The following is a 16,024-nucleotide window of genomic DNA, read 5'->3' on the forward strand; positions in this document are numbered from 1 at the left end:
ATTGATACAAATCCCAAATATGAGATCAATGATACGGTACAAACGAACATTAATTAATAACTTGAATAAATCAAATTGTAAGTTTTTTCCCGAATGTAATATATATCGTTCAAAGAATACGAAGTACTAGTCTTACAGCTTGCGTCTAAAACTATTCGTAGTTTAGTGGTTGTTTTATCATCTCGTAGTATGCAGTGATGTGGAATATAATAACTAATTTCCAGCAGCCTGTCAGGATTAACAGGGGATAGATAAACCTTTTCGAGATAATCCATTATTACGTTGTTATACTTTTGTCTCAGGGATGGAGATGCTTTTAGTCTTTTTTCTAGCCTCAGAAAACGACGTGAGGCTACTTGATAAGAATCTTCTAGAATTTTTGGAGGAGGAGGATTTGAATGGAGCTCATATATCTACCGGAGGTATCTCTGCTGGTAGATTGATCGTAAATCGTATCACATTCTTTTTCCTCCGATGAAAGCAGTTCACCGTGACCTCTTCCAATTGCCAGAAGTTCTTCAATCGATGATTCTGTCGTTGTGCAAAATGAGTTACCAAGTGAATAAGAACTATCGATGGTAGGTGCATTTCCTATTATTATATATCCTAAGCTGGTCTCAATGGCACTTGGTAATAACCGTGTGCCGTTTACCTTACCTGGTAATATTATTTGGCCAAATTAATTGGCTCCGATGATTGCATCTATGATCCCTGGGGTGTGTAATTCGTCATCGGCAACTGGTAATTAATTTAAATAAGATAAAGCGTTTAGATTTAGCGATGATGCTGGAAGGTGAGCTGTGATGCTGTCTACGACCAAAGGTCGAATGGAGAAAGACACTTTATTGTTGTAACGAGACTCAAAACTCATATTAGTGACTCCTTTAACGCGTTGAACAACATCCCCTATTCCTCTAATCGTGGCGTGATTGTAACTCCTTTAACGCGTTGAGCAACATCCCCTATTCCTCTAATCGTGGCGTGATTGCGATTTGGGAATAAATGTAAGCCAAGACGTTAGCAACATTCCGTTGTAATGAAATCGTTTTGCGATGCGCTATCGATTAGGACACGTATTTTCTGATAATTATTCCTAAAATCAAGAACATTAATGGATGCGGTACCTAATAGTATGGTTTGATTTGGAGAAAAAACGTTTGCATCTTCATTATTCAGAGTGCACAATGTGACATTATCGGATGGATTTTCAGATTCACGCTCGGAATTTTCCGCTAAATCTTGCTCATTAGAGTGAGAAGAGTCGGATGCTGTTGTATTAAAATGTAATAATGGGTGATGATTTTGATTACAATATTTGCATCGGTTTTCCGATTTACATTTATTAGCAAAGTGCATTTTACTAAGACAAGCTTAACTAAGACAATTTCTGCATAGATTTGCACACAGTGCACTCGTATTGTTTTATTTTTCTGTCTGTTACACTAACAAACGCTTGGCTATATTGCTTCTTGTGAGTTTTTCTCCATACGCTGTTGCGATTTATATTCCGGTAATGCAGATGTCCGTTGCAATATTTTTACGTGTTCACGCAAAAAAATCACGAACTCTTCGAGGGTGTCTCAAATCTCCTTACTGACGATTCGAATGCCAAAGCTGTTTCCTTATCTAATTTTTGAGTTCCTATATAAAGGGAGAAATATTGTAATAAATTCTGAATTTTCAATTGTTGTAACGCCGAAATTTACGAATGAAACTGATCTATAAACGCTTCTAAATTAGATGCTGTTGGAATAGTTCTTTGTTTAATGTTTAAAATTTGATCGAAATAATACGCTGCGTGTGTTCGATTATCTTCATATTTCTCTATTAAAGCATTCCAAATAATTTCATAACTATCCGCTGTTGTTGGAATCCCAACACAAATATGTAATGCTTTTTCAGACAATGAACCGACCAAATATTGAACTTTTTCTGCATTAGAGAGATCTGCGTTTTCGTGAATTACATTTAGAAACGTTTCATAATAAATTTTCCAGTTCAGTAAATTCCCATTAAAGCAGGGTAGCGTTAATTTTGGTAAATTAATATTATGTTTTGGTTGAGTAGTAGATGACGACTGTTTCATATTTTCATTATTTATTTGCCTGGCTGTTAGTTGAATAATGGCGTACAGTTCGTCAAATGATTGTTCCATTTGAAAATTGGGAATATATTCCGGATTTATTGTAAGGTTGAGCATGTTTATTTCACTAACCATTTCCGAAAATTCCTTCCCAATCTCTGGTAACAATGTGGCATTTGCGCAAAAAGTGTTTTTTGACGATGTCGTCTTGAAATTTTTCATGCTATCAAATATTCTCTGAGCTCTTGTAAAGAATGAATTTTGACAAGCTTCCAATAACTTAATTTCTACTTTTGACGTTTCGTTAGTCATTTTTACGATAAATAATATAATAACAATAAATCGTTTAATTAAATTAAATAATGCGAGATCTTACTATACAAAACTATATACCCTACCCACATAAATAAATCGACACGTATTTAACAATGAAACACAATATCGTGGATAAATGCGTAAATACGTATTATAATTAGGTGATGCGCTGGTTCATATCTCTACATAATAATGTATGTGGCTCGAATTGAACAAATGTTTAAGCTGTGGACCTTTTATAATCCAATATTGTGTACTTACAATCTTCAGAATATTATTTTTTATGAACTATGTATGTAAAAGCCCAATGGGCGTATAAATAAATAAATAAATCTATCACTTATAATGAAGAGCACAGAAGAACGCGTACCTCTCGTGTGTATTTAACGTATATAGTAGAGTGAAATCTCAATTGTAGGAATATTTTCTACAACGGCACGGCCCGCCGCTGGTTACACCAATACGCCCTTTTCGGACAGTCGTGCGACATTCAAAAGAAATCTTTGCAGGCAGCCCTATGTGTGCTAACATGATATTTAAATTCCCTCACTATGAAATAATACCTATTTTTGTTAACTTGATATTGTAACATCCTTTTTAATTAATAAAATAGAAACAGGGCGAGTGGTTTATTTATGGAGAGAGGGTTCTGAGATATGCTGCTTCGGTATTTTAGCTGCTGTGTTATGGTAGTTCTACCACAAATAATAATAATAATAAAAATAACATATAATAAAATAATATCATATATCGAATAAATAATATCGAATATCATACTGATCAAGATACAAAGATCATATATGCAATTTCGCTAAGGAATTGGTACCTATACAAATCATTATGACAAAGATTTAAAAACGAACCAGCAAACAAAAATATCGTTTGGGCGACGACAAAGCACGTAACAAAGCTCGCATATGAGTGACAGGATTTCATGATCGTGATATATGTTTATGTTCAAGTAATTGCCACTTGTTGACGATTTAGTACCGTCTCAAAATATTATTTCTTCTCGAATGGCAAAACTTTTCATACGAAATCGAAAATAAATAAAAATTGAAAAATAATGATAACGAAAAAAATATATATACAAATATATATATATATATATATATATATGTATATATATATATATAGGTAGAGGAGAATAATTGTCTATGACTCATAATTGTTTAATTTCTATGCTCAAAAATTTTATTTGACGTACGCTTTCCTTAGTGCCAGTGATTTCATTATATTTTTAATCTCTAATTCTGCGTTATAGTCCTTCAACTGTTAAGCCTACGCAGCTTAATTTATATTCCCATACTTGTGATTGTTATTGGTAAGTACTCATGCTTATATTCATCGCTATTAATTTTGGTAGCTACCGTTATTCTGAATCAAACTGAGTGACCAATTTCCTTTAATTTGTGTTATATAATACTCAAATGCACAACGGCGCTGTGTCTAAAGCAACTTATCTTATCTTACACCAATCGGTACCTAAGTTAGGAAATCCATTGGCGTTTTGCTTGAGGAACTTTAAAATGTCAATATTCAGTATAATGGCGAACTCAACGAACGGTTTACTGGTTTAACTTTATATAGTATATATTGAGTTATACACGACTGACGACAATTCTCTCGACCGATTGCAAATGTCGACTTCAACGTCAAAATTGTCATGGTTATTAATAGGATAATTCGTTATTTCCAAATATGCGTTATTCATACGATATCATTGTTTTGACAGAATATTCCGAGCACATTCAAATAATAGTTCCGTTACAACAATGTTCTTTTTCAGGTTTATTTGTTTGGGCTTGTACTAATTACCAAATCCTACTACACAAGTGCCATGGATCTACAAAATCCGGATACAGTTTCCATAAAGACGGAACCAGGGCCCCAAGAAGACAGCGGAGGGGAAATACCGTATACGGAAATGGATTTTGATGCCCCAGATGCAAAGATAGAATGTTGGCAAAGTGCGGAGACTTCTCGGACTGCCAGTTAGTTGCATTGCATATTTAAAAAAAAAAAGTTTTTTCGTTCCCAGAAAATCTCTGTACGTTTTGAATTGTCCTCTCTTACATTACATACATATATTTGGCATTTTCACATAAAATGTGTCTTTGCCGGAAACAGCCAAACTACATCAGCAATTTGAGTATTTGTAAGGCTGATGGTAGAAGGGATAGTAGGAGGTAGATAAGTGGAACGTGAGAAGCAACTGGCTTTAGATATGGTCACTTAACACGGCCAAAGCCATTTTAGCCACGTTTATTTTGAGAATTGTGTTTCTAGGAATATAACTATGAATATTTGGTGTACTTTTGTAGTTATATTATATCTGTTTTTCTTATGTGTGTTAACCCGGGCGATACTGAGCGTATCTTAAGAAGTTAAAAGTGGGATATACTAGGCGGAAGTTGCTCAAGAGCAAATAGTTTTCCGTTCTTGAAGCATCGGTCCATGAAGCAGAACTTTTCGGTCATTCCTATTACTTAAATTAATTTTAAAGTCTCCTATCCAAATTAATGCTTCTACATTGTTAATCAATGCTATCTTCAATCGTTCAAAAAAACCTTTTGTTGTTTTTCGATGTTCACCATTCTTATTGTTTTTATAGGTAGCATTAAAGCGGAGACTCTTTCAATCAAGGCAGAATTAGGACCCCGAGCGGAAGATGAAGGGGGATTTCCTTACATGGAAATCGACATAGACCTGCCAGATGTTAAAAAGGAATGCTTAGAACACTTTGAAAGAATTACCCAGACACCAGGTAAAACCGATGTAAAACCGCGGACTCACAATCTGACAAGCCACATGCTGTCTCATAGTGGAGCAAAACCCTTTAAATGCTCTGAATGCAGCTATTCGTGTACTCTAAAGGAACATTTGAAGGTACACATGCTAACTCACAATGGAGAAAATCCTTTTAAATGCTCCGAGTGCAATTATTTATGTTCTCATAAAAGCGATATGACGAACCACATGCTGTCTCACAGTAGAAAAAAACCCTTTTCGTGTTCTTTGTGCAACAAATCATTTACTCAAAAGGCAAGTCTGACCAGCCATATGCTGATTCACACTGGAGAAAAACCTTTTTCGTGTTCTTTGTGCAACAATTCATTTACTCAAAGGGGAAGTCTGACCAGCCACATGCTGATTCACACTGGAGAAAAACCTTTTTCATGTTCTTTGTGCAATGCTTCATTTACTCAAAAGAGCCATCTGAAAAGCCACATGCTGACTCACACTGGAGAAAAACCTTTTAAATGCTCTGAGTGCAACTATTCGTGTACTCTAAAGGGATATTTGACGGTACACATGCGAACTCACAATGGGGAAAAACCCTTTTCATGTTCCGAGTGCAGCTATTCATGTTCTCAAAAGAGCAGTCTGACGAGCCATATGCTGACTCACACTGGCGAAAAACCTTTTTCATGTTCCGAGTGCAAATATTCATGTTCTCGAAGTCGCGTTCTGAAGAGACACTTGCTGACTCACACCGGAGAGAAACTTTTTAAATGCTCTGAGTGCAACTATTCTTCCACTGTTAAGGTAAGTTTGATGGTGCACATGCGAACTCACGGTGGAGAAAAACCTTTTTCATGTTCTGAGTGCAGCTATTCATTTTCTCAAAAGGGCAGACTGTCGAGACATTTGCTGACTCACACTTGAGAAAAAATCTTTTTCATGTTCCGAGTGCGACTATTCATTTTCTCAAAAGAAAAGACATATTCTGATTCACATTGGAGAAAAACCTTTTTCATGTTGTAGCGGTAGGAACCGTCCGCTCACATAATATGACTTCTAGACACGCGTTGGCATTGAATTACAGCTGTCACTCGGAGGATTCACAATTTTTTCTGCGCATTGAGTTCCAGAGAATTCGTCAGTTGGTTTTCGAGGCTGGTGGGGAACACACCTGAGGGCGAGCTGCTTGATTGTCGGGAGATTATTCACGCACGTGAGACATTTTAATAATCCTTATGAAATAGACACATAATTTTAAAGATATCATCATGTTTATAAATTTGTTTAGAATAGTTTATAGACTGGCGCTCATTGGTGATGTCTTATTTTAAGATGTTTAGATAATATAATTTTACAAGTAAATGTCGTGGCCAAGTTCATATTACGTTTATGCTTTCAAATAGCCAACCACCCCTGTTTTCTAAATGTGAGTCGTTGCTCTTGTATTTAAAGTTTAAATTAAATTCACAACATATTATTATATCTCAATTGATATTCCGAGTGTTCATTTCAATTCCCATGTTTGCTGCAAGCTATGGTCGATCAATTCACCGGAATATGGTAAGATTAATACATGCGGTGACAATCGACGTTACAATGTACTTTGTGCAACTATTCGTTTTATCAAAAGAGAAGTCTGACGAGCCACATAATCAAACTGTAAAAAAACGTTTTTCATGTTCCGAATGTAACTATTCATGTTCTCGAAAGCAGCATCTGAAAAACCAAATTTTGACCCACTACACTTTAAATCAGTTAAACAAAATGTTTGACGTTTCCTTGACATCCCGAAGAGATCAGACGAATGACTTTACTCTCAAATTATTTAAATTCCAAGCAATCGATCGTACAAAGAACGTAATCAAGTTTTATCATGCCTCTGTCCTACTATAGCACACTTTAAAAACGTCTAATATCTTAAGTAGAATATAATTTGATAGTAAAAAATTTTTCCCAATACTGTACTTAAAATCGATAATTTAGATATATATATATGTATAAAAATATTTTTTTAAAGAAAGACAAATATTCCCCGGTTACGAATAACCTTGCAATATTTGAAAATCTCCTACTACCACCACCGTAAGATGAAAATGTTGCTTGTGTTGTGATGGAGGACTTAGCCAGCCGAGGAATTGAACACACTACGCCTGGGTTGGACCCAAACGCGATGTCAACTCGGCCACCGACCGTATATAGATAGTTTGAGAAATAATTTTTTAAGATCGGGATAATCAAGGCTATTTTCCTATTATTTAGGTAGGGGTATTAATAAAGGCTCTATACAACCCTTTAATAAAAATGACGGAATAAAATCAGGTCCAAATGACGTTTTCGCTTTGAGTTTAACTGCAAAGCGCTCAGTCACCACCAAAAAGTTCAGAGGTCAAAACACCAGCATTTAGCCATGTCTCGGTCAGTGCTATGATATCACAGTCACCGGCCGCGACATTATGGTAAAAATGCGAGCATTTCGTTTTCAACCCTCTGACATTTTGGTAGTAAATGATCTTTTTTGTGTGCGAGTTGAGTCAGCTGTTGCCGACCGCAACCGCTGGAAGACGAGGCGCCGTCAGCCTTACTTCCCATTCCTTGATGAATGTGCGGCGCGGCCAGTGTTTTGCTTTCAAAACTTCGGCAACAGCCGGCTGAGGCACGCCAATCTTAAATGAGGAGTACTCACCCCGAGTTTTAATTTTTACGACCTTATATGATGCGGCGCCATATAGTGACGTTAGGTAATGCGACATGTCATCGCAAGAAGTATCAGGATGGAAGGGATAACAGTGAAAGAAGTTCAATACTGATGGCTCCTTTTCACTCTTTTGATTACCCCGTACGGTGACACGCCGCTTGCGTGCAACTTTTGTCCATTGATCAGATAGCCTTTTAGGTTGTAATATGTTGGGAGTCGTATTATCGGTAGAGCTATCAGTCGTGGCAGGAGCGACGGGTTCGGCGGGTTCGGCCGCAGGAGACGATTCCAATGGGTCAGCGGGTACGGCCGATGGTGATGGTGATGATTGAAGTACCAGTTTTTTCTGCACCTCAAATTGTGGTTGGACAGATGATGTTGATGGCAAAGGGATAGGTTTGGCCTTAGTACCTTTGACAGTATCTGGTATCTGTGCAACTTCGGGCTTGGCCTTCGATTCCTTTGCCTGCGAGCGAGTAACTCTCGCTCGCGGTAATTCGCATTGCGAAACAGGAGCGGGCTGCATGAGGCGCGGCGGGAAGGGGGGCAGGGGCGAGCCGGCCGTCGCGAGAGTTGTACACGCAATAGGTGCCATACTAGTGTTAGTAATAGCTGCAGTCACAATTGTTTCAGTAGTAGTAGTAATTATGGTAGAAGGCACAGTGCGGGCGCGGGGAGGCGGGTCGCACTGAATTTCAGGAATCGGCTTCTCGTTACCATGCTTCGTTACGCAGGTACTTTGATTAATATTTGACTTACTACCGACTAGTAGTACTGACTTAAATTCTTTAACGTCAGCTGTTAAGCTGTCTACTTTGGTGCTCAACACTTTTACTATATTAGTGAGCACTTGAAGCTCATTCATTAATACACTTAGATCGCTCATTTTTTGGCAAAGTAATAGTATCCCGAATAAATATTCAAAACAAACGGCGCGCGGCGTAATACGTGCGTTCCGCCGGCAAGGTAATTCTCGACCCGATTATATCAATTGCTTTGAAATTAATTGTATTCATTTTATCATCATTGGTTATTTCGACATTATTAAAGGAAGTATTAGGTACTAGTAGATTTATCAGATTTAACAGATTGGAAATAATCATAAAACATATTGCAAATTCGCTGACCATCACTTGAGGAAACGTTTTTGTGATACATGTTATCGGTGACTTCAGAAGATGAAGTATGATCATCGATAATACATAAATTATTTAAATATATTTATCTTAATTTATCGGTAAACATATATTGGAAATTGGCCTATGCTTTTTAATTATGGAGTGATTATCTGTTTTTAAAATAAATCTCACAACACTATATTTTAGTTCTTCAGAAATGTGGCTTATGTCAATGATTAGTTTATGAAGTGTGCAATTACAGGGATAAATAGCTTGGCATGTTTTTAAAAATCAGTCTTATCATGTCTTAAGTATTTATCTTTAGAGTAATAAAAATATTCTAATGATTTTTTTGAACAATAATCTAAAACTTATGAGATAAATACAATCACAATATTAACATAGGGACACAAATTATCAAATTGTTTTTTAAAGTCAATTAAAATAATATACCTATCTTATTTCAGATTAAGTAAGCGTAATAAAATTAAGGGTACAATATAACATAATCCAATTTTAGGGACTAAATTAACTTTTTGAATTGTTCATAATTCAAAGTTTTTGTTACCTTAATTTTATTTTTGGACAACCATATATTGTACCATCTCACACCTAAATACAAATAGTGGTGCCGAGCCGTGATCGTTCTATGCAAAGGGCCATCCAATTAAGCCATTAGTTTTGAATATATTGCTTATGCTATCTGAGGGGTGAATTTTATGTATAAAATATTCTTTATAAATTTGATATAAGGCGATTTTCTTATACAATGATGTGATAGATGTTACATTAAATTCCCGACATAACTCTAAAGTAGGGATAGCGTATGGTTTCCTAAGAATGATTTTTATAATTATTCTTTGAAATGTAATTATGGGCTATAAGTAGGGTTGCCATCTCTAAAATTTGGCAACTAGGACAAGAGGCGTGAAAACCCCGGATTTTAGAGCCCATAACCCGGACATGTCAACAGGTTTTTTTAAACACAATCAGTGTAATAAAAACAGTTTAAAATGTCATAAATCACCTTTTTATTTATTTTCAGACCTTAAAATTGAATATTGTCATCTTTATAAATGTACATAACAAAACAGAATCTTATTACAGTTTGTTACACATTGTTTTCATAATCAGTTAGAATTTTTTCATTCTTAAAATAAAACAAAAATTATTAAAATACTGTTATGAAAACTAAGCCTTATTAAAATAAAAAAACTTAACAAAATTCAATTAAATTTTTAAACAAAAATCATAAAAATACTGAGACCATTTTAGTATTCAGTCTTACAATTTTTGAGGTAACTCTTTTAACTGAATAATAATTATCTTCTTTAAATTTGTATCAGCAGCCATTTACATAACAAAATACCTCTTAACATAATATGAACTAAATTCAGTCTTCTTAAATCTTAAGCAACAAAACTGACCCTTTTTAAAGTTTAGACTTACTGGAATGTAAGTTACATTATTAATTTTTTATAACATATAATATCCAAAACTATTTTCATTTATATCACCTTAAATTTTAATCAACAGCCATATTACCTTAACACGGGCATTAGCCTAGTATGGTTGTAAAAAAAACATAACAATTGTAATTTCAAGAAATCTATGAAATAATAAAAAATTAAAATTAAAATTCTACATTTCTTTTACGTAATAAGAACAATCATTACTTTAACTACAAAAATGAATAGAAATTATAGCACTTGTAAGTACATTATTTGATTATCTAGCTATTAAAGATTTTTCCTCAGCCTCTTGCCTTTTTACTTTTCAGTTTTTTTTGTATTTATCACTCTTTCCGATAGCTTTTAGAATATCTTCCCTTTTTAAAAGGAATTTGTAAAAATCAATGCAGCTGTATTCTTGGAAATTGAATTTAATTTTAATTACTGGCGAGATTGTTTCTACGTTTAGTAAATTTCTTTCTTTTGTCCATTGTTGTGAAATCAATGAGAATATTCTCTCCACGTTGGCAAACCATTGGCAAACCCGAACTACAAATGAAACCCCGCCCGGACGCTCCCCGGACGCCTTCTAAACTAGGACAAATCCGGGGAAACCCGGACGGATGGCAACCCTAGCTATAAGGAAGTCTTAAAAGCCCCTCCCCACCCAATAATCCCATTCTGCAATATGCACTGAATTAATGCATAATAGACAATTTCGATGGTTTTCTTATTTAAAATGTTTCATATGTTGTAGAAAATATAGAAAAGTTTCTTATCGAACCAATTTTTTATAACCTTCATGTCATGATTGGCTGCATTGGTAATTTTGTTGCTTGTATTTTTCTATAATTATTGCAGTCTCGTCAGCAAATGATATAAGTTTACCATTAAGTGATAATTTAAACACATGGTTAACGTTAATTATAAATAAAATTGGTCCAATAACAGTCCCTTGGAAATTCAAAATTTTAAAGTTTGATCGACACTTAGTGAGTTATTTAATTTTACTTTTGTCTTCTTTGTGATTCCATCAAACCCTGGTGAAGATCCACCTTTTGATTCACTAATAATGTTTTTTATGTCATCTGTTGTTACAGGTTGGAAAACTGACAGATTATTTTCTTTAAGACAGTCCTTTTCGAAATTCGATATCTGTTTTATAATTTTTATCGATCCGTATAGCTAAATTTTGATTACCATCATTTTAAGTATGACAATTATATTTCGAAATATTAAGATTTTTAAATAAAAAAATAAATAAAAATAAAAGTTATCTAATTCCTCTATGAAGAAATCATTCTTCTTAAAGAAATAAGGAATAAAGTATGCGAAATACAACTCACTCATATTCACATTGGTGACTGTTAGCTGTGTGATCATTTTGATAACTCATTCTGTTAGTGACAGGCTCTTGTTTTTTGGTGCAGTGTTGTATTTTGTGCTCTTCTGCACTGTGGAGGCATCTGGGATTCTCCAAGTTTTCGAGGCATCTCAGTGAGGTGTGTCCGTAACCAAGACAATGATTGCATTGCATCAATGAGTCACAGTCGTTCCTCTACGTGTGCTCTTGTGAATCCAATATTAATCCTTTCTTTCGATATTATTATTTTTCTTAGTTTGGCTGTTGTTTGTATAATGAAATTTTGCTAATTTATCAGATTTTTTATTCTTCAGCTTTTTTTAACAACAATTGGTTCATTGCCAGTTTCCGACGTCATGGCATTTTATAGGTCTTCATTTCGATTTATCAAATCTGTTAGAAGTTATTCTTCCTTGTAGCCAGCATCAGCACCCTTAATGATAATGCAAGAATTAAATTCTCGAATTCAACTGACCCCCTCTCCTACCATAGGAAGAAATATTTGATAGCGTCGTGTGTCGGTAAAAAAGATGATGCGCTGTACATTAACTTTTGATGTGAGCTTTGCGTGTGGCAGCAGCTTCATTCGTCAAGTCCAAGAGGGTCAAGTCCAAGAGGATCAAGTCATTATGTTCGTCAAGTCGTCAATTCATCGTCAAGTGGTCAATTCAATCGTCACGGCTCACCGTCGTAGTCATCATAACCTTCAACGTCAAGTGGCCATATACCCTGTGGAAGATGTGGTCAGCTACACAGATATAAATGTCCAGCCGTCAATGTCAAATGCAGGTCATGTAATTTCTACAAGCATCAAACCCTAATGATGAGAGTGCTTATTTCTCTGAAGTTCATTACGTTGGAACAATAAGAAACATATATAGTAACAATAATTCAAGTCAAGCATGGCACTTAGATTTATTAATTTATAATAAAATTTTAGAAATGATTTTAGATTTTTTTATTTTGGATACAGAGTAGACATAAATGTCATGTCATTATCAAACTTTAAAAAGTTTAATTTATTAACTTCTATTTTAAAAAAGGATTATGTAAATGTGTCTGGTTTTGGAGGTAATGGAGAAGTCACAAATAATATTATTTTTTTGTCACAAATATAGAATGTCAATCAGTTTTAGGTCTTACAACTGTTGTTAAGCTTGGTATTTTAAAAAGAGTTTTTAATGTTCAATCTAGTCGTAACATGTAGTATTTAGCACGCGGTGCATCTGTTATAGTGTTATCGTATTTTATAGTATTTAGCACGAGGTGCATCTGTTATAGTGATTTCGTATTTTATAGTATTTAGCACGCGGTGCATCTTTTAAAGTGTTATCGTATTTTATAGTATTTAGCACGCGGTGCATCTACTATAGTGATTTCGTATTTTATAGTATTTAGCGTGCGGTGCATCTTTGAAGTCGTACAATTCTAAAGGCAGCGCGGATAGAACTAACTTCTCTTTCTATAATGCAAGCGTGACTCATTAGCGGCTGCTCCGATATCTGTAATAGTTGCAGCTGTTTTCTTTTCGTGTGCTGACTACGAATTTGCATGTTCCACAAAGAGCCAACTTAAAACTCATATGTTTACCCAGAGTGGATAAAAACCGTTTTCGTGTCCCGACTGCAAATATTCATGTTCTACAAAGGGCAGTCTTAAATTTTACATGCGTACCCACAGTGAAGAAAAACATTTTTCTTGTCACGACTGCAACTATTGGGCACTTCTCGTGTGACAAATGATTTTGCTGTCGGCGAATGAGACAACATAGAAGAACGACGTAGAGTGATTCTACACCCGCACCAGGTGAAGTATTACTGAAATTTCTATACCTGAGGGGAGTATAGCTATACTATGAAATACTACTATTCGTGTCTCTGTTCTACTGACTTTGTCGTTTTTAAAAAAAATCCTTTGCAGAAATGAGCGGTCCTTTTAATAGATTCCACAAAACTAGCGATTAGCAATTTTAAGAGCACAGGTATCAGGTGGGATAACTGTTTTTATTCTACCGTTATTGCAATTGAAGTTGCCCCGAGGAACTAGCATCATTGGTCCTGTTGGTACCGTTGCAGTCAGGAAACACGCCACACGAGCACCCACGGGTAAGATTGACCACATGAGAACGGGTCTTTACCACGATTCGTGGGATGATGAGAGAAAGCAATCATATTGAAACAGTGGGGTTTGTTCAGCGTCATATTTTTCATCAAATCCACGAAAATATAGCCGCGAAGGAAATTGGACATTTATTGTGTATACCTATTCATTGCTAAAATAAGACAAATTAAAGAATATTTTGTTTATATAACATCTATTACTACTCATTCGACCGTCACTCCTGAACACACTAATCCCTAGATTCCTACCCTCCGCTCATACATTTTTTCTTCCTCGCCTTATAAAAATCCTCCATACAGCGCCTCAAAGATAACATAGGCGGGAAAGTTTGAGGGAAATTATTTTCCTCAGGGCCTCTTGTGTTGGGTCAAAGTAATTTTTTAAACTAGTATAACTAATAAAATACGATCAAGGGTTTGAGGATCACGTGAAGAGGCACGAAATGAAAGATTTTGTGAAGGTCACAGTGTTTTATTGAGTCAGGATGCCGTATATGTGTTGATTTTAGGACCGATGATGAAGACTCCGGATGCAGGCGGTGAAGCGTTGGTCAATGTGCGGGTCAGTGAGTCGACGCCTCTGCTGGTGACCGGACTCGTGTACATCTCAGGTACTGGTGAAGGCCATGGGTTTTCCGGGTGCTCCATTGCTGAACGGGAATGCCGAAGGTGCGGTGGACCTCGTCGGCGGTTGTGCGGGAGATGCATAGACCATCGACGATGCCGCGTGGTCTAGGTGCGTGGATGTAGCGCTGGTCAGATGTGCTGGAACCAGGGCGCTGTGATCCGGTATAGCACTGGCCGGGAACGATGGGGCCAGGGCGCTGTGATACCGTTGGAGTCCGTTGACTGACTGCTCGCTGCGTTGGGCCTTTTTATATAGCCCGGCCGATGGCATCAGTAGCTGCGCGAGATCGCTGGTAAACTAGGGGTCACTCGCTCAGTCTGGGTACTTCTGGTACTTTCGTTGACGCTGGAATTATGCCTAGGCAATAGGCTAGAACCTTCTAGCGAATGCGCGTAATTTTCTAGTCCAACTCGCAACGTATTGTTGTAGGTAGTTCGCTCGCAAGTTGGTGCTCGTAGACGGGTAGGTAGCAAGATAGGAACGCTTCGCATTATGTCTGGAGTGTTCGGGTTAAGATGCTTTATGTATGGGTGAGATGTTCTAGATGAATCTCGTAGCATCGCTACAAGAAAAATAAATACTTATTTATATTAGTACCTTTTATATCATTATAATAAATTATTATAACTTATAACTTCACTATACACTATTGTTACCACTTTTTATACAAACCGCTTAGACAAAATGTAATCTCGTTTTTCTTTTTATATGCCTGTAGTTTGTTTATTTCTTGGTACAGTACAACTTATTCATATTACCCACGCACAGGCTGCGTATTATTGGGTTCCCATTATTCGTATTGATTTATATAAAATTGTATGTAATTAATGTAAAAATTGGGAAAAAATAAAAGAAGACAAAAAAATTACAATGCAATCATATTTATTCCACCCAGTTGTCAGATATTATAGAATTTACAACTTCAAAGCTTTGTGTGTTAGTATTTTTTTAAATTTTTCTTTTTACATATATTACACACTTTACAAATATTATTACGTTGTACTCTGATTTGATTGTTTTATTCGATAAGACCTAGTTTGATAGCTAGCAAATAATTCGTTGGAATTAAATGAAAACTTACAGACAGCTTAGCAACTATCTTTTGACGTATGCTACAAAATAGTAAAACTGCCCCCATGACCTTTTATACTTACATATACCTCAAAGTTTTGATCTTCTCTATAATATATTGATTTGTAGTTTTATAGAGAACATGAATAAATGAAAAATCTATGTTTTTGGATTTCAAAACGGTGTCTTGTTTTAGCAATGACGTGGTTCTTTGAAGTGAAAAATTATATAAAATTTCTTTCGCGATCAAACATTTTTTGCTGAAACTTTCTGAACATTATCAGAATGAACCCGCCCAGTGTTTCAATAAGGTGTTTTCCTCTCAGTTCAAAAAATACCTTCGGCTTGCCTTTATAACATAGAAATTACTCTACCTAGGGTTTTGGAAATTTTGGTTTATTATTATTTTATTATATTATATTTAGTAAATATCTA

At 35.6% G+C, this 16,024-nt stretch overlaps 1 protein-coding gene across 1 annotated transcript; it reads left to right on the forward strand.

Annotated features, from left to right (window-relative positions):
• Positions 1-3,589: 3,589 nt before the first annotated feature.
• On the forward strand, positions 3,590-7,815 carry LOC149416347 (uncharacterized). Its single transcript, XM_089641962.1, has 4 exons — positions 3,590-3,722; positions 4,188-4,392; positions 5,013-5,165; positions 7,670-7,815. Exons 2-4 carry the CDS (start codon positions 4,239-4,241, stop codon positions 7,813-7,815), a joined length of 453 nt encoding a protein of 150 aa, XP_089498088.1. The 5' UTR covers positions 3,590-3,722; positions 4,188-4,238.
• Positions 7,816-16,024: the final 8,209 nt, after the last annotated feature.

The sequence above is a fragment of the Hesperophylax consimilis genome, chromosome 17, assembly GCF_061612785.1.
Source record: "Hesperophylax consimilis isolate HC1 chromosome 17, BYU_Hcon_1.0, whole genome shotgun sequence".
Classification (NCBI taxonomy): Eukaryota; Metazoa; Arthropoda; class Insecta; order Trichoptera; family Limnephilidae; genus Hesperophylax; species Hesperophylax consimilis.

What these genes read in the sequence shown, in the direction of transcription:
- LOC149416347 (XM_089641962.1), top strand. Translation starts at nt 4,239, where the DNA reads ATGGATCTACAAAATCCGGATACAGTTTCCATAAAGACGGAACCAGGG. An exon ending in GGAGACTTCTCGGACTGCCA is followed by an intron (nt 4,393 to 5,012) that starts GTTAGTTGCATT and finishes TTGTTTTTATAG; the next exon opens with GTAGCATTAAAGCGGAGACT. An exon ending in AAGAATTACCCAGACACCAG is followed by an intron (nt 5,166 to 7,669) that starts GTAAAACCGATG and finishes TTTGTGTGCGAG; the next exon opens with TTGAGTCAGCTGTTGCCGAC.